The following is a 27,331-nucleotide window of genomic DNA, read 5'->3' as shown; positions in this document are numbered from 1 at the left end:
TGTTGTTATTGCTTTCTAATAGAGAAAAGAACCATTCCTTTGGCATTTGCCTAACATACATTTTAAAATAATCGTTACTTTTCTTCGATTAACCGGATTATGAGTACGAGGAGGAGAGCAGCAGCTGGTTTGATCTTACCTTATCCAAGTTTAATTAGTCATTTGATTGAACTTAAAACAATGAATCTTTTTAACTGCAAGTAGTAAGCTCTTCTACTAAATCAACACTTGTGTTTACTCAATTTATTTGAGTTTTAAGCCTTATTCGATTTAAATGCATTTATGCAAGACTTTACTAGATAATTGGATTATATGGGTATTGAGTGTTGCAACCTTTGATAAATTTTAAAAGCTTTTTGATTAGTGTTGTTGAAGCTACAGCTAAAAGGATGGCAAAGGATAAAAGGATGCTGCTGTTGCTTTGCTTAGTTGACATTTGGGCAGGTTTCTGTTGTTGTTTCTTTTTGTTGCTATTATTAAAATATGTGATTTTTCTACGTAGTATGTCAAATATTTTTCTCGGTTGACCAAAGTTGCCAAATTGGGATGCCTACACACACACACACACACACAAATACATATTAGCTGCGGGGGCGTCACTCTCGTCAATGGCAAGTGACGTTGTCATAACGCTCGCATTATTTTGCATGCAGCTATATAAACATATTGGTATAAATAAGTGTATATGGATATATATCTGTGTGTAGAGTATATACAAATAAGTCTCGATTACAAATGGCAAAAACGTAGTCGGGGTGAGCAGCTATAACTACAACTACAACTACAACAACAACAACATGATGGCTTGCGAAATTCTCTGTTGTTTACTTTTAATTAAAATGCATGTGGGAATCAAATTACGTACGTAGAAGCAGCAGCAGCCAGCCTACCCACCAAGCAAACCAAGCTAACCGAGGTAACCAAACCAAAGCAAAGCAAAGCAACAAACCAGCCGACCAACCGACCGACCGACCGACCTACCTACCTACCCACCCAAAGTGGCACACACAATTATGGCAAAAAGTAACCGCACCAACACCACCACCACCACCGCTGGCAGTAGTAACAGCAGGTAACCAGCAACAATGCATAGAAATGGTTGATGGCTACATAATTACATTTTAGCCCAAAAAGTCAAAAGCAGGCAGCAAGCAGCAAGCAGCAGCAGCAGCTGGAAAACCTCGCAGATGGCAACAAAGACAAACTGACAGGTTGGAGAAGTACCAACACGTTATCTAGACGACTCTATGTCTATGACTAGGTGTATAAGTGTGTGTGTGTGTAGGTCTGCATGTGCAATTTTTCATTCAAAAAAACAACAGAGTTGCGGGAAAATTTGTTGTGCAGCATTTTGAGGAGCGTAGACAATGGGATTAGATATGTGATTACATGTAATTATTAAAAGGAAAACATTTTCTATTCATATTTGTTTCCTTCTTTTAATTCAATGGATTTTGCAATTCAATAGCTTAAAGTCAAAAGGACTCCAATGTGCTAAATGAAAATTTTTCAAAGCTTTGTTCGTATTTTCTATGTCCTGTTTTTATATCCCTTTGAAGTAAGGACTGCAGGGCAGGCATATATAGACTTGGCATTGCCCCCCTTTATAATTATGGTGAGCACCTGTGCCTGATTGGTAGGTAAGTAGGTAGGGTAGAAAGATACATAGATGCATTGCAAAATGTATGAATGAACCAACAACAGCAACAACAACAAATAACAATGATGTTGCGGGTGTAGCCATCAACCAGCCTAAAATACAATGTGGCAACAACAACAGCTAAGCTCTTGTTGTATAAGCAAATACCAAATCACAAAAGTCAAGTGCCAGGGAATGGGGGGTTCATTCGGGTACAAAATAAGAAGGAGCTGGTTGCAGTTGCACTTTTTTCTTTCTTTTTTCGTCATCGTTGTTGCTTTTTATGAATGGCAGCAGCAGCAGCAGCAGCGGCAGACACAACCTCCATATTTGGCTGGAAGCAGAGCGAGGGGCGGGCGAAGAGGCTACGAGGTGCAAATGTTAATGAAGTCAACGCAACCGAATGCAATGGCAGGCCAAATGCATAACGGTATTTGCAATACAGTGAAACAGAGAGACACTAAGACAGACAGAAAGACTGGCAGACTTACCGACTGAGGGAAATGTTGCTGAAGCAAAAAGGAGAAAGAAAGACAGAGAGATAGAGAGATAGCTATGCATCTATCTATGTGCCTAAGTACAACCCGTTCCCGTTGCCTACTCCATTCATTCATTCATTCATTCATTTATCGTTGTTGTTGGCTTGTCTTTTTCTCTCTTGGTTTTGGTTTTCCTCTTCGGCATTTGGGTAGTGTGTTCCGGCAGGCCAATCATAAAAATGTGCAACCAACGGACCATAAATCTGCCACATGACGTAATATGGGAATGGCGAAAGGAATGCAACAACGGCAGCGGCCGCAGCAGCACCCGTGTTAGAAAATAGAAATCAATAGCCCAGCCTAATGTATTTGAATTAGCCTAAGAAATGGCCAGATGGAAGTTTTTTGGCTGTATGTATGTGTGTATAGGGGCTAAGTGGGTGGGTGGGTGGCTGGTTGGGTGGTTACGGTTGGTTGGTTGAGTTTTGGTTAGCAAAAGGCTTAATCTCAATTGTGACGCACAAAACACTAAAACGCCCCCGGCCACATGGTCATCATTTGAGAGGGAGAGAGCGAGCTAACAAGACCCTCAACAAGTGCAATCAATTTTTATGAATGGAAAAACGCGGCCAACAACTGATCGGCTGCTGTTTCTCTGTTTTCTCCTCTGCTCTGCTTTGCTCCGCTATTTGCCGCCGTCGTTACGCCCTGCCGCGCATCGTGTTTAATTTATCGAAATGTGTAGCAAATGTTTATTTGATCAATGAAATGAATTATTGTACAAGCAAGTAGTGTCTGTCTGTCTACCACCCCTCCCACACTCTCCCTCTCTCTCTCTCTCTCTCTCTCTCTTGGGCAACTTTTATAAAAAGACTAGAAAGCGTCTCTGTCTCTGTCTTTGTATCGCGTGGCCTGTTCCATTTGGCGGTGGCGTTGGCGAAGTAAAGAGCGGTTAGTTGTAGCATTGTGTGTGACAACAACACACCACAACACACAACACACAACACACTACACACACCACATCACATACAGTGATAATTGATTTGTTTTCCATACAATTTATTGTGTTTGTGTGTAGATGTTTAGTTTATTTTTGGTTATTTTGGCGGGGTTCACTTGTTGTTTTTTTCGCCGTTTCTTGTTTTTTTTTTGTGGTATTGTCAATTAATTAAACTCGAAAACGAAATGATATATATGGCAAACGCATTCGTTGTCTGTCTGACAAATTAACTTATCTGTAATAGCCCCCACCACTCTCTCTCTCTCCCAGGAAAATTCTCTCTTAGTTTTTGTTTAAATAAATTTCAACTACTCAAAACGAAAAGGCATCTTTTATCTATAAACTGTTGATTCATGGTTAAGTCCAATTACAAAATTAGTTCCTCCATATAACAAAGAGTATAAACAGATGTTTATCCATTATGAAATACTCTTTGCTTTCTGTTTTACTGTAGAAATCCTAAAAATAGGATCGAATTTAGCCAAAAATTATGTCCTGGGCCTCAAAAGGAATGCTGTGCCATTGTCATAATCTCAAATATAAGAATAATTCTTCTCGACAATGTCGAATCCTCGGACTAAACATTTTCTCCAGAAAACCGAAACCTTACTTTTGAAAATGGCAAAATTTATGTATTTCTGTCCCACCACAAAATTATAAACAAAATCTGCCCCAAAGATTTTAAATATATATAGTTTTAATCTAACAAAAATCAAAGGGCTACATTAGAGATCAGCCAATACTTTCCATAATTAAATTGAATTGGTCAATTGGCCTTTAAGATGATAAATTTTTTGAAAATTTCAAAAATCCCCTGCCTAATTTTCAAAAATTGTTTGTCCCAATTGTAAATCCAAATGTGTCTATAGAATTTTTGGTTAATAAGTTTGAAAGCCATGAAACTTTATAGAAACTGCAACTAAAATAGTTAGAGATTTAAACTCCAAAAAACTATCAAAGCGAAAAAAATGTGGGAGACAGGGGGGAAATGAAAAAACGCAACGTGTCAGAAATTAATGGGCTACGCAAAAAATTTTGTAGCTGCCAAAGGCAGGCGGTGACGGCGGCATTCACCACACACACAGACACACACACGCAGAGACCAATACACACACAGTGGCACATCCAACGCGACTGACTAACAACTCAAATGACAATTTCCGGCCGTCAGTTTGGCAGTGCCAATAAATTGGCAACCCTGCTCGTATTTCAACGGCCACGCAGCCAGCACAAAGCAACAGCAGCAGCAAAACTCAAGCCAAAAAGCGAATGAAAAAAAAAAAAAAAATACGAAACAAATATACAAAAAATAAAGCAAAAATTAACTAAAATTAAAAGCAGAGTATATGGCCATGTGGGTGGCTAGAGCAAGACCAAGAGAGGGAGAGAAAATGACTCTAGGCTATAATGGCGATAACTATAAAATTTTATGGCATTTTACATGGCATTAGAGCCCCAGCCACAGCCCGATCCAAAAGTCTCTTAAAGCTAGTTACTAAATTTGGTTTAAATGAAGGCGAAACTTGTTACGTAGCCGTAGCCAGCCGGCCGGTAGCCTACCCACATGGTCATCTCTCAGAGCAGCTTAAAGAAAACTTTAAATTCATGAATGAATGAATGAATGAGATACATATATATGCATATGTATTTATATCTAGCCACTAGCCAACACCAGCAGGTAAGTCTGCTGTCTGTCAGTTTGTCAGTCACACATTCAACTCTTTTGGCCATAATTGATTTTCGAAAAGAAAAAACGAACAAAAAATTGAGCACAACTACAAAATAACAACATAAACGGCAGCAAACATGACGGCGACAAATTTCGTTTGTCTAAAATGTGACAAAAAAGAAAAAAAGAAAAAAAAAAACCAAAGCAAAGGCTTAAATCACCATATGGACAACATGTGCATAGAACTGCAGAGGAAAAGCGAAAAGGCAGGGCAAAGAGAAGTAGACCGAAATCAAATCTAATTTCAAGTTTGAGATTCGACCTAAGAAATCTCTCAAAACGCAAGTGAATTTAGCTTCTTCTAAGTAAAATTTGACCTATTTACAAGTTAAATACTTATAGCCAACAAATGCATTGAGTTCAAAGGATGGCAATCATCTAGAAATGTGTAATATGCATTTGGTCAACGTCTATTCCTGTTTGGCAACTTACTAATACAAAAAGACCAAATTTGTTAATATAAATAATCAAATGATGAACTTTATTTCAATCAAATACCCTTTAGGAACTGAATTCAAATCGAGAGCTTCCGAGTAAGTCCTGGTTTGCCTTTTACATAAAGAAATTTACCTCTAAAAGGAGTTAAAAGAAGTCATCTTTTAAGATTTGAATTGTGCTGGCATTTGATCTTTCTTAGTTTAGGCTCAAAAATTTGCAAAAAGTTGAAATTTTGGCAGATTACTTGTCGTATGAGTTATATATGCATTACGTATACGACAAGTATTTCTTAAAAGAAAGGATTAGGAGGTAGAGAACTAAGAGCAGTTATTCTTTATTTTCCTTCTTCAGATGAATTCGCTCCTGTTTCAAGCTCATCATTTGCTCACACACAGCTACAGGTCACTCGTTCATTCATTCATTCATTCACATCACAACCACGCGCCTGTGACTGCATTTGGTAGCTAATTTGCATAGTTCATTTTGGTTATTTTTTTTTTTGTGGTCTTTGGCGTTGGCGTTTTTCGATTTGGAACCTTATAGCAGCATTTGCTTGGGAAAGTGTTGCGGCTTGATGATGATCATGATGATGATGATGATAATAATGATGACACTGTGGGAAACCTTAGCAAATGTGGGCTGTGTGCTACTAATGAGCTTGTAGTGTCAGCAGAAAAAATTTTAATACAAACAAAAGAGAAAAGAAACGAGAAGAAAGATAAACACACACCGAGAAAACCAAAGACGACCCTCAAACACACAAATTATTTACTTTGAAAATAGAAAATTGCTGCTAGTGCAGAAAAGGAAACAACAAGAGCTCAAATAAAGTGATATCTATATGTATATGTATATATATATGGATTTATTTAGAATAAGCGAAAAAATGTTATTATAATTATGATGTTTATTAAATTGGCAAAAATGAAAAAATAAAACGAAACGCAAATCAATTGCCTTACGTTTAAGGCGCGTGAAATTGATTCAAACGAAAATCGAAACTGAAATTGGAATTTGCAATTTGAGTTGGCATATCCGTTCGTTAAATGAATACAGGAGCAAATTCGTTTCGATTTTGGGCTAAAAGTTCGTGCCCCAAGTTGGCTCAATTTTTATTCTTGGCAGGATATAAGCTTAGGGCTAAATCTAAGACCTTGCAGCTATATTTATTGAATTAAAACAGTAAAGGAAAGATCGAAGATAAAAGACCAAACCAAGATTTGAGTAATCATTTTTGTTTAATCCATCCCTGAATATATATGTTTACGTATTTTGCATGGTGTGGCTATATAAATATTTCCTATATCTAAATGGTATATAGAGCGCGCGCTCAGTATTTTTAGTTGGATTTTCAATCTCAACCGAGACTGGGGGGCAGACAGTAAATGAAATGTGTGTAGAAGAAGGATGGAAAGCAGAGAAAGGGTAGGCTAAGGGAAAGGGAAAGGTGATGAACGTTTCGTCTATGGGAGGAGGGGAATAGTGCGTCGTCGTGTTGGCTACGCGCCCGTCGTTCTTAGCTGCCTGTGGCATGAATCATCAGCAGCATCAGCAAACAACATAATGATCATGATCGTCATGATGATGACGATGTGCGACATGGCCGGGTTTGCAACTATTTGCCTTGCATTTTACACCAAAAATACGCATTTTATGTTTACGCCGTCTCCGGCAAAACTAAAACAAGAAGCAGAGGAAGAATACAATTCAAAAACTATTTCCATCTCCCCTTCACACTTTCCACCCTTCCGCTTTCATCATATACACACACTCGCTCATAATTTCTCTTTAAAAAAAAAAAAAAATAAAATTATAGAAATTTACAACTTTGTCACGTACTAGATTCAATTTGCAAAGGAAATCGACAAACAAAAAGGAAAAAAAAAATAATAATAATAAATATTCAAATATAAATGAAAAACGAAATTTCTTTTCTTTTTGCAAACTGCGTAATTTTTTTTTGGAGAGGGGAGGAGGAGGTCTTTTTGTTTATCAATAATCTTTATACATACATATAATACGAGCTGCTAAAGAAATATATGTACATGTGCCCACCCCCCAACCGCCCCTCCACCCGTAAGAGCAAAAGAAATTAATAATATGTTTGTACATAAATTGCAAAAAGTTGAACAAATAAAAAGTAAATTCCTAACCCTAAACCTCCACCCCTCCCCCCTCTTTTGCCATTTGCAATGAAATAAGCATTTGAATAATTGTGTAAACAAACAATATTGAGAAATATGCAAAATGTGAAATGAGGTTGAAGAATTTAAGTAGGTGCAAGACGATTTTCCATTACTTTTTTCAAATACCTATTATTATTATTGTAATTATTTTTTACTTGTGGGAGATGATGCTGCTTGAAAGGAAAGAGATCTTTCAAAGTACGTCAAAAAACTAAAGTTTGTTCCTTTCTTAAAGATTAGAGGCTGAGAGAGAATGAATTTAAGAATTTCATCCAAAAGTTTTAAGCAAATACAAAAAATGCTTACACAGATATAGTCAAGTTGGTAAGAACAAGAACAACGATGTTTAAATTTTAAATGTTTGTCTTAAGGTTAGAGTTTTCCTATTGGTAAATGAAATTTATCAAAAACTAATGAACCGATTGTCTTGCAATTTTCTTGTAGTTAGGAATTTGAATAACTTCCTTGCGTAGGATAAATTTTTATCAAATATTGATACATTTTTTCTTTTCTTAAGCTATAATTAAATGCAAAATGTAGATAGTTTATTTATAATGAATAAAAGTCTGTGATTCTCTTTATAACATTGATATATAAAATCAAGACATTGGTTTACCTATTAATAGTCGGACAAACACTTAAAGTTTGATTCTACAAAAGTGCAAGGCGCTTAATTTTAAAGTGATTAACTACACTCTTTCTTTGTAACATTTAAACTAAACATACAAAGGGAAGCCAAACTGATTAGATGTTTGCAAGTTTGGAACCTAAAATCGTTGAGAACATTCAGTTCGGAAGCTCAAGAATGTGAATAGATCAGATTCAATTTAAAATCAGAAAAACCTACCAACATCTAGTATGTATTCACTTTTACTTTAAAAGAAAATTGTGTAAATCCAAAAAAATAACCAAGAAACATAAGTCTAAGGCTCAACCAGTCAAAATGATCAGAATCGGATGAAAATGATGTGACAACTAAATGGCTTTTTGTCTTGTCTAAATATAAGACAATTGAAATTTTAACAATTGACAGTCAAATTCGATAATAGAAAAGCGTTAATCTCGAAAGAAAAGGTAGCTAACAGCTAAAGGATAATACATATGACAGATTTGTAGAGTTTCAACGAAATCGGATATTGGATACATGTTAAAAACCATCAGAAAAGGTTTCGAAACATAAACATAGATTGAAAAGTTTTCCATCAAATGTCATTTAAAATTAAGACCATATTTCGATTTAAGATTACTAATAGACAAGTTTTCGCGTTTCTTGATTTGGGGCTAATATTTTGCAACCCAAAACACTGGGATAACATATTTGATGAAGGAATTTAGTGTATCTATTGACAAAAGATAGACCAGATTCAAATCGAATCTAAATTGTGTTTGGTACTCACCGGAATTTTGGAGGTACGTAGAAACTCTAGCAATGCCTCTAAGGAACCCAAAGTGGAAGCCTGTACATAAACACCTGACGGGGCCAATTTAATGTGACTCAATGCACTCTTTAGCTCACGGGCAACTTCCTCTCTGGGAAAGAGGAGGTAAATTAATATTTGTGCGAAATAAATATTGGAATTTCACTTACTTGCAGATTTCAACCTCATCTGGCTTATGGGCAATAAGAAGATTGATGCCAGCAATGGCTTTTTCCAGATCTTTGGCAGCAATTTTGACACCTTGAGCGGCCTTCACCTCCTTGTGCTCGACATAGGCATTCTTGACACGCAACTCCCTCATGGGCTGGGGCATGAGAAGGGAACGTATTTGTGTGACTATGGGACCATCTGTGCCGGCAACAACCATTGTTTGACCCTCGCGTAGCTTGCCATTGATCAGAATGGCATCGATGGTAGTGCCCAGGCCAGGCAGAGCCTTCACTTCGAGAACAGTGGCTTGCAATTCCTCTGAGTACATCAGTCGTTTGGTCAGCATATTCTGACAGAAATCGGCAATCATAAAGAGAAGATTACCCATACCCTCGCCGGTGATGGCACTTGTGGGCACTAGGGAGATATAGGTCTTGGGATCTGTATTCTCATAGTATAGAGCGGCATTGAGACCCTGTTCGGCAAATTGCAGAATAACATCCTTGGTGCGCTGTTGGAACTCCAACTGGGTGTTGGCCTGCTGCTCCTTGACTACATCGCGGACATCACGACGTGGCAACACTTGCCAATCATATAGACGATCGATCTTGTTGAGGGCAACAATAAAGGGGCATTTCTTTTTCTTCAACAACTGGATGGATTCAAGGGTTTGAGGCTCCAGGCCATGCATAATGTCCACCACCAGGATGGCTATATCACAAAGAGACGAACCACGATTACGTAAATTGCTAAAGGACTCGTGTCCGGGTGTATCGATGATGAGCAGACCAGGCAATCGATGTTCAAATCCAATGGCTGACTTCACATACTTCGTTTGCTCCTTAATGGCATCAATTGGCACATTGGTAGCACCAATCTGTTGTGTAATGCCACCAGCCTCCGAATCCTGGACATGGGTACGACGCAGTTTATCGAGAATTTTGGTTTTACCCGTATCGACATGACCCAGAACACAGACAACACCGGCACGTAGCTCATCTGTGGTGCGTTTCTTCTCGGCCTCGGACTGACGTTTAATAATACGCGCCTCGGCTCTTAAACGTCGAGATTCGGGATCATTGGCCAGATTGACATCTTCTTTCTCATCAGCCGATGAGGATGAGGCATCGCTATCGTCATCGTCATCGTCATTCTCATCGTCATCATCGTCGTCATCATCGTTGCTATCATCATCATCTCCCGTTCCATCCTCATCGGCTTTGCCATTATTCGTGGTCGCCTGCGAAGATTCATCTTCGGCATCTGGTTCTGCTTCACTATCGGTGGCATCCCAGCTATCCTTAACCACCTCCTCCTTAGGCGTAGTCTCACTGGCAGCGGCGGCAGCAGCAGCAGCTGCTTCCTTGGCCTTCTCCTCGGCCGTGGCTTTGGCCTCATCGCCTTCGGCAGCCTCGCCTTTGGGTCCCTTCTTCTTATTGGGTCGTATGCGTGTACCTGCAAAAACACACAAACACAGAAAATGTAAGAGAATAATTGAAGAAGCACCAAATGTTATTACTAACCTGGTCGGGGTGCCCTCTTTTCATTGGGATCTGGTATTTCCAAGCCTTGTGCCTTGAGTGATTCCAACAATGCTTGGGCACGGGCACGATCTTCCTTCTGCTTCTTGGTAAGCAATTTACCCTCGGCCTTTAGACGAGCTTTTCGTTCTGCTTCGCGCTGTTTTTCTTCTCCTTCTTTTCGGCCTCCAGGCGTAGAGCCTCCAAGCGAGCCTCTTCGCGCTCATCGTGAAGCCTAATACGTTCCTCCTCCTCCCTTTGCAAACGCTCCTCTTCCTCTTTACGCTTCTTGAGCTGCTCCTGCATGGCTGCCACTATGGCAGCGGACATACCCTTCTTCTTGACCTTGCCCTCATCCTCAGCTGCCTCAGCTTTCTTATCTTTTTTACCCTTCTTCTTGTTGTTTTTGGCACCTTTTCCGCTTTCGTCGGCGGCATCACCCTCAGTCTCTGGCTTGATCTCCTCCGCGACTTCTTCTGATCCTTCAGCTGCTGGCTCTGGTGGCGGTGGTGGCTTCTCGGCAGCCTTGGGTTTGGGCTCGGTTGCTCCGCGCTGCTTGGCCAATGCCGCTTCACGTTTCTGTCGCTCCTTTTTCTCTTTTTTTTTTGAGCAGCCGTCTTCATGCCGCCCTCCTCCAAGCCATCGTCATCCTCATCATTAGCAGCATCTTGTTCATCTGGTTTATCCTTGGGTGCTTTCTTATTCTTACGTTTCTTGCTAAACTCCTCGTCATCGAGATCATCGGGTGAGACCACAGTAGTGGTAGGTGGTGGTGCTTCACCAGCATATTCAGCCTGAAGTTCAGCCAATACCTTATCCAAATCCTCATCATCATCACCACCCTTGCCCTTGCGCTTTGACTTTTTGCCCTTTTTCTCATTCTTCTTCTGGGCTTTTGTCACCACTTTCTCATCGTCATCGTCTTGATCACTTTCCACTGCTCTCGGCGATGCATTACCATCGTCATCATCATCATCATCCATTAGCAACTCAAAGGCGGATTTCTTTGGAGCCTTGCCTTTGCTTTTGGTTGCAGCGGATGTTGCCTCATCATCAGAATCTTCTAATTGTGCCTTCGACTTCTTTTTATTCTTGGACTCCTGGACATTTAGTTTCTTGACAGCCTTCGATAACTCTTCAGTTGCGCTCTCCTCATCATCAGATTCCACTTTCTTGTTCTTCTTTTTACCCTTTGCCGGCTGCTGCTGATTCTTCTTATTCTTGACGCTCACCTGGTGGTCACTGTCAATGTCAGAGTTCATGCTAAAAAGAAAAAAACAAAGAAGGAAAAACATTTAAATCAAAAAAACAATTTTTTAGAAAGTTGCCAACACGACAATTGGCCAGCACCTTGCACTCACATCTCTTCCCCTGAGGAACCACCACCTCCTTCCGCTGTGGTCAATATCTCTTTCTTGCCCTTTTTAGCTTTAACCATCTTTCCTGGCGTAGTCCCAACACGCTCCTCCGCTGAACACACACAAAATGCCGTATGAAATTCACTGCTGAAAGTAAAGTGTGCACGCGTCTGCGACTACCCTACGTCTCTCCTGTCCTCTCCTCTATAACTATCTGTCTCGCTCTGACAATGTATGTTGTTGTCAAGTCTCTTTGCTTCACACCGCTCCGCTCCTGCTTTTTGTTTGTCCTGCCCGCTTTAACGGCTAGCGCAACAAAATATCCAATGAATTTAAGAAAACTATTATATGGATTTTCCCATTGACAGCTTCTCTTTTCGGTTTGTCACAACAATTCGGAGTTTAGCCAACTGACACTTTTCTTTTTGATATATTGTGCAAAATTTTTATAAAGCTGTAGACAACACACACAAAATATGTTTTTGTTGTTGCACAGCTGAGTTGAGGTTAGGTATTAGTGATGAGCAAACTGTTTATCGATATGTTATCGAAATCTATCAAAAAATTACATGAAACAACTCACAAGTGACTAGGCCGGGGCGAATTACTCTAAAAAAAAGAAAGGGAAGCGAATTCAAAAAGCTGAGCGAATTCGGTGAATTGCGTGTATTTTAAGATTTCTAAATTGTTTACCTTTTAATATCGCATATTATTTGACCATTAGTTGCAAGTTACACACAAAACCTTACCATCTGGGCAACTAGTTCAGCCATCAATACATTTGAACATCTTTAAAATGTCCACGGAAGAAGCATCCACCAGCCGCTCCAATATATCTGAGGCCGGCTCAGTCATAAGCATTTCTACTGCCGCTGAGGTTTGATTTGATTTGATTCGATTTGTTATTGCAATTCATGTTCTCTTCTCCTTGGTCAGACAAAGAAAGCTGAAATTCCGGCAGAGACAGAGGCAGTACTGGAAAGTGATAGGGCTCTTAAGACCACTGGAAACCATATTTTGCGTTTACAGGAACTGCGCAAGGAGCTTAATTACATTAGTGAGACGGACTGGATGTACGACAGCTTGGAGAAGAAGCCACAGCAGTAGAGGACATATCTAGGACTCATTGCCCCTTATGTAAATAGGAATTATAAGCCTGTTGTCTCTTAATCTCTGTACATTGATGCGGCGCCATTAAGTGGACCAAGATTAATGGCTTAAAATCAAAAGTTGTCTCAGCAGGTCGGGTTGCCGAATCATCCCGACCAAATTTTTGATCTTCAAGTTATATTAAATGTATATTTTAATTAGTATTAAAGCACACTTCTTTGAATTATGCCAAATTGTATTGCGTATTTACGATCTCATATTTTTTGACGTTAAGTTACGTAAATAAAGAACACTTTGCCATTTATGTTAAAAAAGAAAAACTCCATAAATAAAAACTTAAAAACAGTTGTGAGAAATTCAAATAAAGTTTTCAGTTATATTAAATCATAGAGTTGCCCAACTTAATTACAATCAGTGTGTACATAATTTGAAAGAACCGTTACTGTCCTAATCTAGGCAGCCATCTTGTTTTTTCATCATTTGTTTTGCGCTTTACTTCACAAATAAGTTTTCGTTTCCAATTCCTACGTCGTTCCCCATGACACAAGCAAAATGCCTAATTTTGAGCTAGGGGATATCTTTATTGTGGATAAGGAAAATAATGATCAAAATCATAGTCAATTTTATGTGAGTTGCGCGTGTGGCATATGTACATACATATTTTGTGTGGTTTTTGCTGTATTTTCCTTGATTATTTTTAGCGCCTTTCGAAAACTCATTGGGTAAAGGATTATGCCGAGGATATACTTCAGACCATGATGGAGGTAGAGAAACTTCGACGTCCCTTGTTTTACTTATCTAGCCAATTGAGCGATCGTAGGAAGATGTTGCTACTATGCCAGCATGTGGCAAATGCCTACCAGTCAACGCGTTGTGCCCTTCACCTGGGTAAGTGGCCTTGCCCTCCGTTTACAGCCCCTAAAGTCTAACACCGATGTGTTCCTCTCATTCTCCGCCAGCTATCTACTATATGGATCGTTTCGCAGACTATTACAAAATCCGTCCGGATAAGTTGTATCTGATCGCTCTGGTCTGTTTCCATATTGCCTCGCAAATTGAGAATACCGAAGCTAGTGTGCCACGTTATATGGAAATGAATAATATGCTTAAAGACATGAATGGCATGTCCTATGGTCCAACTGAATACAAAGCTGTCGAACGCAAAGTGTTGATGCATTTTGATTTCGAACTAATACGCCCGACTGTGGCCAGTTTTGTGGAGTATTTTTCCTATAGCTTTCTCAGTCGCGCCGATTATGAGGCTTACACGGAATTCTGCGAGGAACATCCCGAATATGAACGTTTTGACAGCTTTCAGGATATGCTGGCCGATCATGTCCATACATTGCTTCGTATAGCAGATTATACAATCTGTATTTATCGTTTTGGCAATGAGCCGCCATCCCTGCTGGCAGCCGCCTGTATGGCGACAGTCCGTCAGTTCAGCTGCTTGCCCCAACGCTGGACACCGCTGCTCGCCCAATTGACATCGTATTCGGAGAGTGTTATTGAACCATATGTGGATATCTTATCACTTTATCACTATTATAACAAAATATCTGCGGAACGCTTAAATTTGTTTCTTAATGAACTGGAAGAGACTACTAAGTATCCGGAAAATTTCATGGGTTATATCAATACTTCCAATGGTGATTCAGGTTGTGATACAACAATGCCAAGCAAAATAGAGAAAATCGAAACGGTCAACATAATAAGTGTGGAACAAATAAGGAAACCGAATGCAGATCATCAAACAGGAAAAGATGACGAGATGCCAACCAAAACTCGCACAACCGACGAGGATCTTCCATCTGATCAGTCCATAAATATTTTGAAACCAATAAGTAAAGAAAATACTGATCCATCATCAAATGACAATGAAAAACCATCCTTAAAGCGTAAACGCGATGAGGAACTCTCTTCTGATCGTTCATTAAACGATGCTGGCATATCATTGGACATGTCTAGAGAGGAGTTTCCAATTTTGCAAGAGCTTCTGGAGCCGACACCAAAGAAGCATTGTGGCGAATCTGACAATTTTCGTAACAATGCAAATTCCGACCAAAATTAAACAATTAAGCAATCAAAAATTTTAGTTCACATAAATACACTGGAATGTATTCTATGCTAAACTAACATTTAAGCATTTTGCCCATCATACTTTCCATATAAATTTCCTGTGTATTCATAATTTAATATGCACGGAGATAGTAAAAAAAAAAAAATACATAAAATTTACCTTTCACATCAATCAAATTAGTTGGCAAAAACCAACGACAAAAAATATGAGTACAATCGAACATGTACACAGCACAAGATGTTTGTATTTTTTTGTTTTCTTAAATGTATGTTTATATTTTCCCAAATATAATTTGTTTCCAATGTAAACACTTTTGAAACGCTCAGCAAAAAAAAAAAAAAAAAAAAAAATTTTTTGATTTAGATCCATAGGTTAATCCATTTGTACCTGATCAACCTGAGAATCTATCTATAGTCCAATCCATAAAAAATCCCCCTCTTTCTTCATATTCATGATGTTTAAGTTTTTTCCCATATATTTTTTTAATAAGAGCTTTTTGAAAAATCACATTGAATTATAGTAGATATATATATATATATATATAAATATATGTTAATATTATATTTAAATGGAATTTTCTCAAACAACAAAAAAAAAAAAATGTAATAAAAAAGTCAACAACAAAAACGATGTTACAAACCTAAAAATGAAGCATTACAATTTTGTTTGGTCAAAGAAAAAGGAAGGAAGGAACCGATTGTTATTGGAGGGGGGTGGAGATGCAACATCATACAATATTTGTTTGTATAAACTAGGAACAAATTGAAAAAATAATAAGAGCTAAATTACAAGTATGTATGTATGTATGTATATCTATGCTAAGATTCTAAAAGAGGTTTATTTATACTGGGATATGGATCTAAGTGTGTGCTTGGAAATTAGCGGAAGGGAATGGGGGATGCATTTCATTTCATTTAATACATTTATTATTTATTTGTTGGCTTCGGTTTTTAATTGATTTCTGCTACTATCCAAGTATAAACTCCTCTTTATCAATTAAAATTTACAACATTTACAAGAGCTGCTCCTCCGAGCAATGATGGTCAGGTGGGTTAGGGTGGGGTGTCGTGGAGTCGGAGCGTCGGGAGGAGTGTATGGAATGTTACTTTCATCTGATTGTCTGATGAATTGATGGCAAGAATATCAAGTCTCATCGCTGCATATCGCGTCGTTTTAATACATCAAATATAACATCAGATGAATTCTGTTTGTCATTGCCAGAATCATCATCATCATCGGAATCGGTTTGCTCTAGCAATGGTACAGTCAATGACGAATTCGCACCACTATGGACACCAACAATTAAATTGCCACCGCCACCGCTGCCACCAATAGCACCATCACCACTACCACCACCACCACCGCCACCACTCGCAACACTATGGAAATTGTATTCAGCTGTTAAATCATCATTATCATTATCTAAATGCAATGCTTGTTGATGCTTCTCCGCTTGGGCCATATTGGAATATTTGTGCCCCAAATGGCATATAATGCCGGCCAAACATACAGCCAAACCAACAATATTAATGGAACTCAATTGATCTCCTTTAATTGTGACAGCCAATACCAATTGACAGATATCCTTGAAAATGCCAGCTATCGACAGTGTTAAACTGGAAGTTTTGCATAGCACCATAAATTCGCTAACTTCCATAAGGAATGCAATAAGGGCACCCAATGTAATCCGTGCTATAGTCCATATAATGATGTCCTCCGAAACGTTTTTCAAATTCTCTACCACTCCATAAAGCTTTCCACCTGAAAATGACAAAGACACAAACAACACCAGGAGGCAGAGAGAGAAAGAGAGTGAATGAGTAAGAAAATTAGCTTTAAATTAGAGCAGAACACATACCTTCAATGCCAATTACCAATGGCAATAGAGATGCTATCATCCACGGCTGCATATGATAGATCATATCGATGGGATTATGTAGTCCTAATTTTGATTTTTGCATTATAAATTGGGCAAAACTCCAACGTAGACCACTGCTCAGTGAGGCAAATAAGATGAAAAAGAAACCCAAGGCATTAAACTGTGTCGATTTATAGGTGAACATAAAGAGACCTGTGCCAATAAGGCCCACTATGAAGACCAACGACCAGCTCTTAAGGAAGAAAAACAAACAACAAATTAACTTAAATTGAAATATAATTCGAAAACAATTTAACTTACCTTACGCTCCAGACCCAAAATGATGGCAAATAGCAGAATAAAGACAATAGTTGATGATTTGGTCATGGTGTAGAGGGATATTGGCACCAAGGCCAGACCCCAATTGGAGAAACCAATATCGATACCACTGGCCACACCAGTTGGTGCCATTTTACGTATGGCCACACGCCAATCCAATTGTACACGAGTCTTGCCCACACGCATCTGATAGATGTGCCGGATGAGGGCAGCCAACATGAATTTCAATACCAAATGATACGTTACAATGGTCAATGGGAATGGCATCTCACGATTGATATCAGTTTGATAGAATGTCAACGTGATTGATAACGTCAAATAGAGCAAAATTGTGGCCAGTGTACCTATGGCCATTTGCATGAAGCGTGCATCGGCATGGCGTGTCATCATCATTGAATTGGAATTCCCTTTGCCTAATGACGTGGCAATGTTAGATGCTGGTCCACCAATTGAGATACCGTCAACACTGCTGTTGTTCCGCGTATTGATATACTTGAAGTTGGCCAGTTTTTGATCTAGACTAAGTTCGACTTCCTCACAATCATCGTCTTCGCCACCGCTGCCGATACCAATGGTGCTTCCACCACCGCCACCTCCTCCGCCGCCGTTGCCGCCGCTACCGGCACCAATGCCACCGCCTTCACCGCCGCTCCCAGTGCTGAGTCGTTCATATTTTGCAGCTACCATTATCTTCTCACCTCACTTTTTTCCCGATCGATCCACTCTCTTACTCTCTCGCTGTCACTGTCTCTCTGTGCTGTTCGCTCTTCTTCCTTACTAGAAATTATATAGAAGTTGCTGAGTTGGAAGTGAATATTGCTACGCAACAGAAAAGACCCATAACAACAACAACAATAATATAAATAAAAACAATAGCAACAACTGCAACACATTGCTTACCTTTATTTTGTTATCTTAGAATCTTTATGGGAACTACGACAATTGGTGGGAAGGTGGAAACGACGATCCATATGGTTTGTGGTAATTTGTTAGTCCGTTATCTGCGTGTTTATGTGTGTGTGTGCGTAAGAAAGGGCAGGGGGTAAAGGATAGAGTGGTAAGGTAAGGTAAATGTGATTCAGTTAACAGGGTTTTGGCAGTATCGGCAAAAATTTAATTTGTTTTACGTTTCCATTTCTTTTTTTTTTCGCTGGCTTCGTCGTCTTCCGTTTGCCTTGCCAACTGTTTATACAGTTGTTGTTGTTGTCGTTGCTGCTGCTGCCGTTTCTTGACTTGTCTTTTTTTATTCGACTATCTATGTGTGTGTGTGTGTGTGTTGATAAACGTAGTAAAAAAATATATCGATAGGATTTGCGCAACTATCGCCAGGTATCAACAGCAGTACCAGCTGATTTTGGGTTGGTGGGGTGAGCAGGTGTATGGGACGAAAACCTGTTTAATAATGTAAATAAAAATGCATTTAACATTGTTGATAATTTAATATTTTATTTTTCTTCAGCTGGTTGTGCGTTTTCTAGAATAAATGCATTTCTCTATGTACTTGTCACAATTTAGGCAGTTCTCAATTGTTGAAACACTATTGGAGCTGAAAAGAGAACGAAAAAAAAAAAAAAATAGTAAAAACCTTGTTAATTATACTACTCAACTTTAATATAAGGCACTTGATTTAAGGTCCATTCTGATTGCTTAAATACTTCACAATTCTTATCAGACACTTTGTACCAAGTTTCACATAAAATTTGATTTTAATTGCCACTTTTTTAATTGGCACTAAATGTGTTCCGATTAGAAATGCATTATTTTGTCCCAACAATCTATTAACTAAAACAATTTACCCACTCCTTTATGATATTTACGATCCAGCAGGTAATGGTTTTATCATAGACCATCGTATTAAACGGATGTATGCCCGTTTTAATTTATAATTTTGTTCAACAATGGTTTGTGGGAAATTTTATATAAGATTTTTCATTTACATACCTAAGCGAATAGCCGCACACAGTGTTCCGAATGCAATGAAATTGAATCGCACTTCCGAGGACACACGCTTCTGTTCCTCAGCGGGATCGGGTTGAGCTTGTTGTAGGCGAAACATTTTTGTTGTTCGGCAGGCAGGCGGCTTTATTTAATAATAATGGAATACGATTACAATTTGACAACAAAAGCACCGCGTGTTTTCTTTTCTATCACCTGATTTCGTGTTGTTAAACTAAAACAATCGATAGACGTGCCAAGTTGATCGATTATTTTGTGTGTAGCCTAAGTTGTCTCAGTATTTTTTTTAGTATTTTAATTACACGCATGACAATAATGAATTTAATCGAAATTTAAATATGATAAATTTTCCACCTGAAATTATTCTCATACTTTTTTGCAATCTGAATAAAAAAAGACAATGATTTTTATGGTTTTCACATGTTTTCAGATGTTTGATGATTGTAAATTTTTTTAAAATTAATAGGCAGATGTGAAGATATTAACACAATATATTATTGCACGGATAAGTTTTTTTTATATTTTAAAATATTTCAATTTGCAAAGTATTTTTAAGTAAATACCAACATGTATGTATATGGTATTTTTCTGGTATATATTGGATCTGGGTTATTTTTAAGAGATTTTGAATTCATCTGGGTACGGTCACACTGGTGCGTATCCTGCGTATCCTTGCTGTGCTATCCTTTTTAGTTGATTTTAGCAGGACAAACTCGTCGCGACCAAGCCGCGCATTCTTTTAAGTTGCAAACTTTAATCAAATTTCATAAATCAAAGCAGAAATATCAAAAAGTAACAACAACAAATCCCTAACAACAATGTGCAAGAAAGACAAATGAAAACTCACATTAACCGATAACATAGAAAAAAATAACAGCAACTAAAGTGATCAATAAATAAAGCTAAAGAGAAAGAGAGTGGGAGAAAGAGATTCACATTGAATTCCAATTCTTAGTGCAAAAAGGCGTGCACAAAGATGTCGACGACAATTGTGGAACAGGTGAGGGGGTTCGGGGCCAAGATAAGGATAAGGCATTGTAAATAACAGTTAATTTACTTATACAAGGAAATTAAAATTGAAGCGGGAAATGTATCATTGGTTTCTTCGCTAAAAAAGAGGGAGGCAGCGTTCAAGTCAAATAACGGCATTCGATGTTATGTTACGGTATTCTTGTATATTTTTTTCCAATTTTTTTTCCTTTTTTTTTGGTTTGATTGCGTGTGTGTGTGTGTTTTCCGAAAGACCGCCCGCCGACTGCGTAACATTCAGTGTCTGTCAATTTATTTCTATGTGTGTGTGTGTGTGTATGTCTGTGTATGTGCGTTGTTTTTGCATTGCCATGCCAACGACTAACGGGACTTCCGCCTGACGTTGGTCTTGCTTTCGATTTGACAGTAAAATTCGATTAATTTCTAATCTGCCAAATCAGTGTGACAAGTGCAGACGACTAGCACACATATACACACACATACATATATGTAGTCACTCTCACCCATTGACAAATATAAATAGCTGCCATTTTGCAAATGAATTTCAATTCCCATTTCACACACACACACACACAAAAATCGACACCCTCACAGAGACGCATTTTAGCATGCAAAATTACATTTACTTTTGGTCTAGTAACAGTGATTTAACATTATTTTGTTGCAAAATTGAACTTGAATGTTATTTTTAAATTCAACTTTTCTAATTATATTTAAATTTCATACATACATACATACACATGTTTATATGTATGTATGTGTATATGTAAATCCTGCCCAGCTGAGACTGTGTGTTTGTGTATGAATGAGTGCGTGCTTGTCTGTCGGTGTGTGTATGAGTATTTCTCTTTCTTATATTTTGAGCAGGAATGTTCCTTTGGGTTGTCAAAGTCAATGCGAAACTTTTGTTGCATACTTTCAGGGGTGTGCGCATGTAGCGCGAGTCATTACGTTTTATAGACTTTATAAGAAGTTCGTTTTATGCAGTTTGCCAGCAAAAGTTTTTGCTAGGTGAAATGCCATGTACATACTTTCTATATACACATATTATATATAGCTGTGTATCTCTGTTATATATACATACGGAAGTTTGTTCGTTTTTGTTGAGCAACTTTAAGTTGCGGTGGAAAGATAAACATTTTGCGGCATTTCTCTCTATTTCTTGTGTTGTGTTTTTCATGGTGGAAAGACATTGACAATAAGCAAAATGTGTTACCTATAATTTTTTATTGTAGTCAAATTACATGCAGATTATAAAGGATAATGGGCATTTAAAAATCTATTGTTGTGTCTTGATATAATACGAATTGCAAACATTGAAACAGCCATCCACTAAGAAGTTTTTCAAAATTAAATTACTTTTACATAAAGCAAATTAATCTATAAAGTTTTGATTTTTTTAAAATTAAATTGTGCCTATTCAAGTTATCAATATAGATTCCTGTGGCATTTTTAAACAACATTTAAGCTTCTATGTTTTTTATTTGTGCGGAAATAACTTAATAAATCAAATAGTTCAAGAAATATTAAAATTTCTATTAACGAAACTTGAGTTAGATTTTAAAAGAAGTTAAAGTTAGCAATGAATACAGTTGCTTAGATTTTACGATAGCGATTCATAAATGGTTAAATATTATTGTAATTAATTCTATTATAAACGTTCTTTAATATAATCCAAACTTAATTCTTATCGCAGTGGTCTTTATTTGCCTTCATTTTCAGCGCCTTCGACGATACTCATACCCTTTTGTAGTATTATTACACCAGCTTAGCTTTATTTCAGGAGTCGCCCTCAAACCACAGAACAGAACTCATAATGAAAGATTTCAATGGTTGGTGCTTTAATTTATGTAGCCCATAAAGGCCAAACACCTGATATACATAACGCAGAGATAGATAGATATACATGGATACATACATATATATATATATATATATATCTACCCCATCAACTGCAATACATAGGCTAACTATGCGGCATCCTCGTCTCAACCCGCATAGTTTGCTATGTCGCTGTTACGTGAGAGGCTTCTTCTGTCTTTCTTTCTTTTTTGGTGCGCCATTTTGTCAGAGCATAAATTACAACTTCAGGGCTACTTACCTGAAGTGTGGTGGTGGTGGTGGTGACGGTGGTGGGCGGACGGTCTGGGCAGGGCAAAGAGGGGAGTTAAGGGTAACAAAACAAAAAAAAGAAAACCCAAAAAAGGGGAGATGAGAGTGGGGTGCACGTTGTGAACGTCTGTTGCCATTGCTGTTGCTGTCACTGTCGCCGGTTGTTGCTTACATAATGTTAATGATGCCATGCCGTCCATGCCGGCCTAGAAAGCGGATAGTACAACGATGCGGTGAGGGGATTGCAGAGTAATACAGTAGCATCAGCCAGAGCAGAAGCTCATTTCATACTGTTTGCCAAAACAAAAGTCAGCGCGGAAAAACTCGCGTTGTTTGCAACAACAGTGTGTGTGTGTGTAACTTCTCTTCTTTTACTCCCTTTTTCTCTGAACTATGCGGTGTAGTCTCCATTCTGCCCGTTTACATGGTTATGCATCCTGTTTTTGTAGTCTTTGTTGTTGTTGTTGTTCTTTCACAAATTCGCACACTTTGTATTGAAGTGAAACTGCAAACACTTGGCATCAAAGCAGCTTAAATAACAGCTGATCAGTAAAAAGTGTGGCTGTCTATTTTGAATTGACACTTGAATGCAGTGTTGGTTAACGAAAACGAAGCATCAAAATTCTCAGAATAAGATCAGTCAATATGATTCTTTTCTTTTTGTAGCTTAAAAAATCATTAATGAATTCTATAATATAACTAAGATGCGTCAGACTTTTCTTACAAATGCAAAATCGTTTTCTATAATCTTAAAGACTACGTTTCCAGTGCGTTCATCCTTTTTTGTAAATATATTGCAATGCATCCATATATATATACATACATTTCATATTTATGCTCGTTTGCTCATGTGTGCTGACCCTGCATATTATTTCAACTTGGGCGACATAATCAAAAGGTTCCCTTGTCACAGTCAATGTGTGTATGTGTCACATGGCGTATGCGTAATGCAAAAGTGCATCCTGGATCCCCAAGGATAATGGTTCTCTCTAGTTTTGTCTCGTTATGCTTATTTGCGCAGATAGTAGAAGAGAAAACTGCATAGCCACTGGGGTCCTGACACACACACACACACACACACACACACACTCAGGCCACACAACGTCAAGGTTCATGGCCTCAAAGTAAAATGGGATGGCCAACTCTATATGTGAGTGAGACCCTAATGCATATATATATATATATATATATCCTTGATGATGCTGCCGCCATCGCTTCTGCCTTGCTATGGCTGGATATTGGTGCCCCGTCCTGAACCAAGGTCAAATTTAACTGTTTTGATTTAATTTATTGTTGCATAAAAAATTCAAACGCCTAAACACCTGCTCATCCTTTCACTTGGCTTCTTCTTCTTCTCATCTGCGACCACTAAAAGGCAATATTTTTGCTTGTCTGCCTCTGTTTATCTTCTTCTTTTGTCTTTGTTTCGTATTTTGATTGCTTTTCCACACTCGCATCTCACCCACAATGCCGTCGCCTTCCCCCCACAGTCATTGAGGAGGTGACTCAATGTCTTGCTCATTTCCTTTCGTATAGACCAAAAAGAAAGAAAAGAAAAATGAACCAAAAAAAAAAAAAAAAAACCAAAAACCAAACTATGTTCAGTTTCTTTATCTGCTTCTGCACAGTGGTTAAGGGATGGTTTGATATTAGCCACGACATTTGTTCGTTTGCAGTTTTTTGGTGAATTGGGTTTTCTTTGTCCAAAATGAAAGTGGTTTGTTTTGCCTGTGCTTGATTCCTCAATGTCTGTCTCTCTCTCTGTGTGTGTGGGGAAAAGTTATAAGTGTATGACTTCATATGGAGAAACGTTTTCCTTTGGCAGTTTGTCAGTTTCTTTAATTTGGTTTTCGTTTTTGTCTATGAAACGAATTAACATTTCGTTTTTCTCTCCTCAATATTCCTCTCTCTCTCTCTTGCTTTCTCGTTTGGCAATTGATATGGATAAAGCGATTAGTTTGCAAAACTCTTTTCTATTTGTGTGTGAGCGCAAATCAATATCGATTTCTAATCTAAAGAAAACTTTTATGAAATAGCAACTATGTGTCTGATATACATATATATATATTTTCATTTAACGAATCTAATTGAATCGAATTTAGTGATTCTGACATAACCAACTAAATCAATTTCGATTAACTGTCAATGCAAATGCATCAGAATTACTAAATTAGGCTAAAACATTTCAAGAAAATGTAAAAATATTTAAGAGCTGGAAAACTACTTTACATTTACTCATTGATTTCAATTTGAAAACTTCAATGTTATGCGAATTTCTCTTTAGTTCTCTTGGACTTCTTTAAAAGCATTTCTAAGAATGAATTGTCTAGATTTTAGGCCTATTAATTCAATTCATAAACTTCTAATTTATTCAAATGTGTTTCATTGATTCATATCTGATATCTGTAAAACTACTGTTTCATTTGGATGCAATGAATTGGAAATATATATATTTAGCAATTGTCTGATTATTCTCCCTTCTTCCCTCCCCCAAAGAAGACAAAATATAGCCCACTGTTTGCACCGCATTAAGGATTATCTTTCCCATACTCACTGGCATTGTTATTCCAATGCGATTCTTGCTGTTGTTTTTTTTATTATTATTTTCGAATTGTTGTACTCACTGGCAGTCTTCGTCGTGTGCTACTTGCTTTTGTGATTGTGTGTTTGCTGTCTGTTTTTGATAGCTGCGATATTTTCATTTTCTCATCAATTTTTAATACCCTGTATGCATATAGGTTATTTTTGATGGGTATCTGCAGATGTTTGATCAGCTGATGTAAAAATATATAGTTGGAAGCTATGAACAAGATCGAATAACTGACTATTTTACTTGCAATTTATTGTATTGTTTCTTTTTTTGTTGTAATTGTTTGCTTGGATGTGGGAATAGTTTATTGAGTATATAGGGTGAATTTTTGGTCGATCCAAGAATTTGCTAATGCAATCTTTTCTGTTCATTTCTTTCTTTTTGGCAAAAGACACAGGACACGAAGCGTATGTGTGTGGGTTTCTCTCTCTCTGTGTGTGTGCGAGTGTGCGTGTGTGGTTTGTTTTCTCATTTTCTTGATTTTATTACTTTTACTTTTTACGATTTATTTGCTGAAATTGCTTATTTCCCTCTTTTTTTTTTTTGTCTCGAAAGATTGGTGTGGGCGAAGAGGGAGTCGCGAGCGGTAGAAGGATAGCTGTTTCAAAGAAATGGAGGGGAGTGGCAGGGGGGATGTGTGTGGAGGGGACAAGGACTGTTGCTGCGCTCCCGTTATTATTGGTTCTGCATTGTTTCTTTGTGTGCAGCTCTCAATCTGCTCTCCGTTTCTCTGTTTCTCGCCCTCTAACTATTTCATTTATACGCTATTTCGGCTTCTGGTTTTGTCTCTGACCTTTTCCTATCCTTCTCTTATACGCCATAACGATTTACTTGTTGTTGGTGTTGGAAAATTCAATCAACGTTTTGTTTTTAATCGATTCCTTTTTGCAAGTCTGAGTCCTTGGCTTTGACTTTTGTTTAGTTTCGTTCTGTTCACTTCAGTTTTTTTTTTCTTTCTCTCATTGTTTGTTATCTCTCTATGCACACACACACACGCGTCCTCTTTCTCACAGTTGGCAAATACAATTCCATTTTGCCTTTTCAACTTTATCCTTATGAATGCGCAATATTTCATTTTCATTAATCATACGCCACGTTGCCTTCGCATAAAATAGTTAGTTTTTGTGCACACGGATTTTCCAAGTTCCTGCACATGCAAAACTGCAAAAGAATTGAGAAAATGAAGAAAACTCAAGTAATATGCAAGGCAAAGGCGAAAGTAGAAGAGAGATAAGTAGACTAACACACATTTTGCATATTAAATGTGCTTTAAATGTGAATTAAACTACAGACAAAACACAAATTTAGTTTACAATCTTCATCAAATTATGCTCCTTAGCTTTCCTCCGGCATCCTTTTTTTTTTGCCAGCTAAACGAATCTGTAGATTCATTAATATTTGAAAGAACAATTTCCAAGAATCAAACAATACAGCAAACACACAGCTTTGAATGGTTTACAAATAATTTATTATCAAATAACAATTAAATGTGATTGTAAGTTATTTTATAACTTGGGGGACTAAACAAATATCCAATGAGTGGAAGTTTTCCTTGTTTTCTTCTATTTTGAAAAGGAGTCGCTAACATATTCAGGGAATTCAAATTGAGCTTCCATTGAAAATCCAAATCTCAAATCTAATTATATCTTAAATTAATGCAAATAGCTATGCTTGCATTTCAATTTCAATCTAAAATTAACTCTCTGAGTATAACTATTTAAAATTTAAATAATTGACTTGAAAATTGCCACCATGAACAAAGCCGCTGACTCACTTTATATTCCCCTTCTCTTTGTGTGTTTTTTTTTTATATATTTGCCACGCAATTTATCCCCTCCCCCCCCAATACAAAATGCATATTAAAAAAATATGCTAAAAAATAAACAAGAAAACAAGAACAGAAACAAAGCAGATTATTAGGTAGTACTAACGACCACAAGATACCCTTTTGGCTCTTAAATATCTAGACATTTAATAGTTACTTCATAAAACACTCAACTTTATTAAATAACAAATTTATTTATTTTTTTTTCATTGCATTTCTTTTTCTTGTTTTGTCTTTAGGTTTTCAATTGTCTTGCATCTAAATTAGAGACATTAATTTCGGGTTTAACATTTGCTTGACAAGCTTATCTATTATTATTAGCTATGTATATTTTTGTAATCCAAAGGATAGTCGGTTTTGGTTTTGAATCGATTATTAATGCATATATGCATAATGCTTTTTGTAGGGTATAAACAAAACAAAAAACAAAAAAAAAACTCAAATTTTAGCTATCTAAATTGCAAATTTTGCGGTCTGGGTAATTGAAAAACATAAACTGGCCTTGTATAGCATCCCTTTTGCCATTTACTAGC

The 27,331-nt window shown here is 37.6% G+C and overlaps 5 protein-coding genes across 7 annotated transcripts in view; 2 read left to right on the top strand and 3 right to left on the bottom strand.

The window, feature by feature from the left end:
- The window catches only part of eIF5B (eukaryotic translation initiation factor 5B), a 42,043-nt gene extending 29,602 nt beyond the window's left edge, over positions 1-12,441 (bottom strand). Inside the window, 6 exon segments of the mRNA XM_068286796.1 lie at positions 8,869-9,001; positions 9,060-10,515; positions 10,584-10,748; positions 10,751-11,188; positions 11,191-11,843; positions 11,942-12,441. Of these exon segments, the coding sequence (XP_068142897.1) occupies positions 8,869-9,001; positions 9,060-10,515; positions 10,584-10,748; positions 10,751-11,188; positions 11,191-11,843; positions 11,942-12,018 (2,922 nt within the window). The 5' untranslated portion in view covers positions 12,019-12,441.
- Positions 12,442-13,533: 1,092 nt separating this feature from the next.
- On the top strand, positions 13,534-15,628 carry CycJ (Cyclin J). The gene is made up of 3 exons (XM_068286848.1): positions 13,534-13,675; positions 13,750-13,936; positions 14,008-15,628. The coding sequence occupies exons 1-3, from the start codon at positions 13,601-13,603 to the stop codon at positions 15,117-15,119; spliced, it is 1,374 nt and encodes a 457-aa protein (XP_068142949.1). The 5' UTR covers positions 13,534-13,600; the 3' UTR covers positions 15,120-15,628.
- A 30-nt stretch (positions 15,629-15,658) lies between these two features.
- On the bottom strand, positions 15,659-18,615 carry LOC137574507 (solute carrier family 35 member C2). Of its 2 annotated transcripts, none has more exons than XM_068286846.1 (5): positions 18,453-18,615; positions 18,226-18,326; positions 17,308-18,144; positions 16,987-17,239; positions 15,659-16,889 (listed from the first exon to the last, which is right to left on the bottom strand). In XM_068286846.1, exons 3-5 carry the CDS (start codon positions 18,010-18,012, stop codon positions 16,279-16,281), a joined length of 1,569 nt encoding a protein of 522 aa, XP_068142947.1. In that variant the 5' UTR covers positions 18,013-18,144; positions 18,226-18,326; positions 18,453-18,615; the 3' UTR covers positions 15,659-16,278. The 2 variants fall into 2 exon arrangements, with proteins under 2 accessions (XP_068142947.1, XP_068142948.1); XM_068286847.1 differs by having other exon boundaries at positions 17,308-18,102.
- Positions 18,616-18,751: 136 nt separating this feature from the next.
- LOC137574509 (uncharacterized) lies at positions 18,752-19,499 on the bottom strand. Its single transcript, XM_068286849.1, has 2 exons — positions 19,267-19,499; positions 18,752-18,871 (listed from the first exon to the last, which is right to left on the bottom strand). The coding sequence occupies exons 1-2, from the start codon at positions 19,379-19,381 to the stop codon at positions 18,837-18,839; spliced, it is 150 nt and encodes a 49-aa protein (XP_068142950.1). The 5' UTR covers positions 19,382-19,499; the 3' UTR covers positions 18,752-18,836.
- A 515-nt stretch (positions 19,500-20,014) lies between these two features.
- The window catches only part of LOC137574498 (uncharacterized), a 45,758-nt gene continuing 38,441 nt past the window's right edge, over positions 20,015-27,331 (top strand). For both annotated transcript variants that reach the window (XM_068286835.1, XM_068286834.1), the window contains exon 1: positions 20,015-20,281. In XM_068286835.1, the coding sequence (XP_068142936.1) occupies positions 20,258-20,281 (24 nt within the window). In that variant the 5' untranslated portion in view covers positions 20,015-20,257. The remainder of the gene's footprint in view (positions 20,282-27,331) is intronic.

The sequence above is a fragment of the Drosophila tropicalis genome, unplaced genomic scaffold, assembly GCF_018151085.1.
Source record: "Drosophila tropicalis isolate 14030-0801.00 unplaced genomic scaffold, ASM1815108v1 contig_463, whole genome shotgun sequence".
Classification (NCBI taxonomy): domain Eukaryota; kingdom Metazoa; phylum Arthropoda; class Insecta; order Diptera; family Drosophilidae; genus Drosophila; species Drosophila tropicalis.
The sequence above is the reverse complement of the archived record's forward strand: the minus strand, read 5'-3'. Positions and strand labels throughout refer to the sequence as shown.

Coding starts and splice junctions, on each gene's coding strand:
- LOC137574509 (XM_068286849.1), bottom strand. CDS start 19,381: ATGTTTCGCCTACAACAAGCTCAACCCGATCCCGCTGAGGAACAGAAG. Junction 18,872..19,266: donor GTGTGCGGCTATTCGCTTAG/GTATGTAAATGA, acceptor TTCTCTTTTCAG/CTCCAATAGTGTTTCAACAA.
- CycJ (XM_068286848.1), top strand. CDS start 13,601: ATGCCTAATTTTGAGCTAGGGGATATCTTTATTGTGGATAAGGAAAAT. Junction 13,676..13,749: donor AAAATCATAGTCAATTTTAT/GTGAGTTGCGCG, acceptor GATTATTTTTAG/CGCCTTTCGAAAACTCATTG. Junction 13,937..14,007: donor GCGTTGTGCCCTTCACCTGG/GTAAGTGGCCTT, acceptor ATTCTCCGCCAG/CTATCTACTATATGGATCGT.
- LOC137574507 (XM_068286846.1), bottom strand. CDS start 18,012: ATGGTAGCTGCAAAATATGAACGACTCAGCACTGGGAGCGGCGGTGAA. Junction 17,240..17,307: donor TTTTGGGTCTGGAGCGTAAG/GTAAGTTAAATT, acceptor TTCTTCCTTAAG/AGCTGGTCGTTGGTCTTCAT. Junction 16,890..16,986: donor ATTGGTAATTGGCATTGAAG/GTATGTGTTCTG, acceptor TGTCATTTTCAG/GTGGAAAGCTTTATGGAGTG.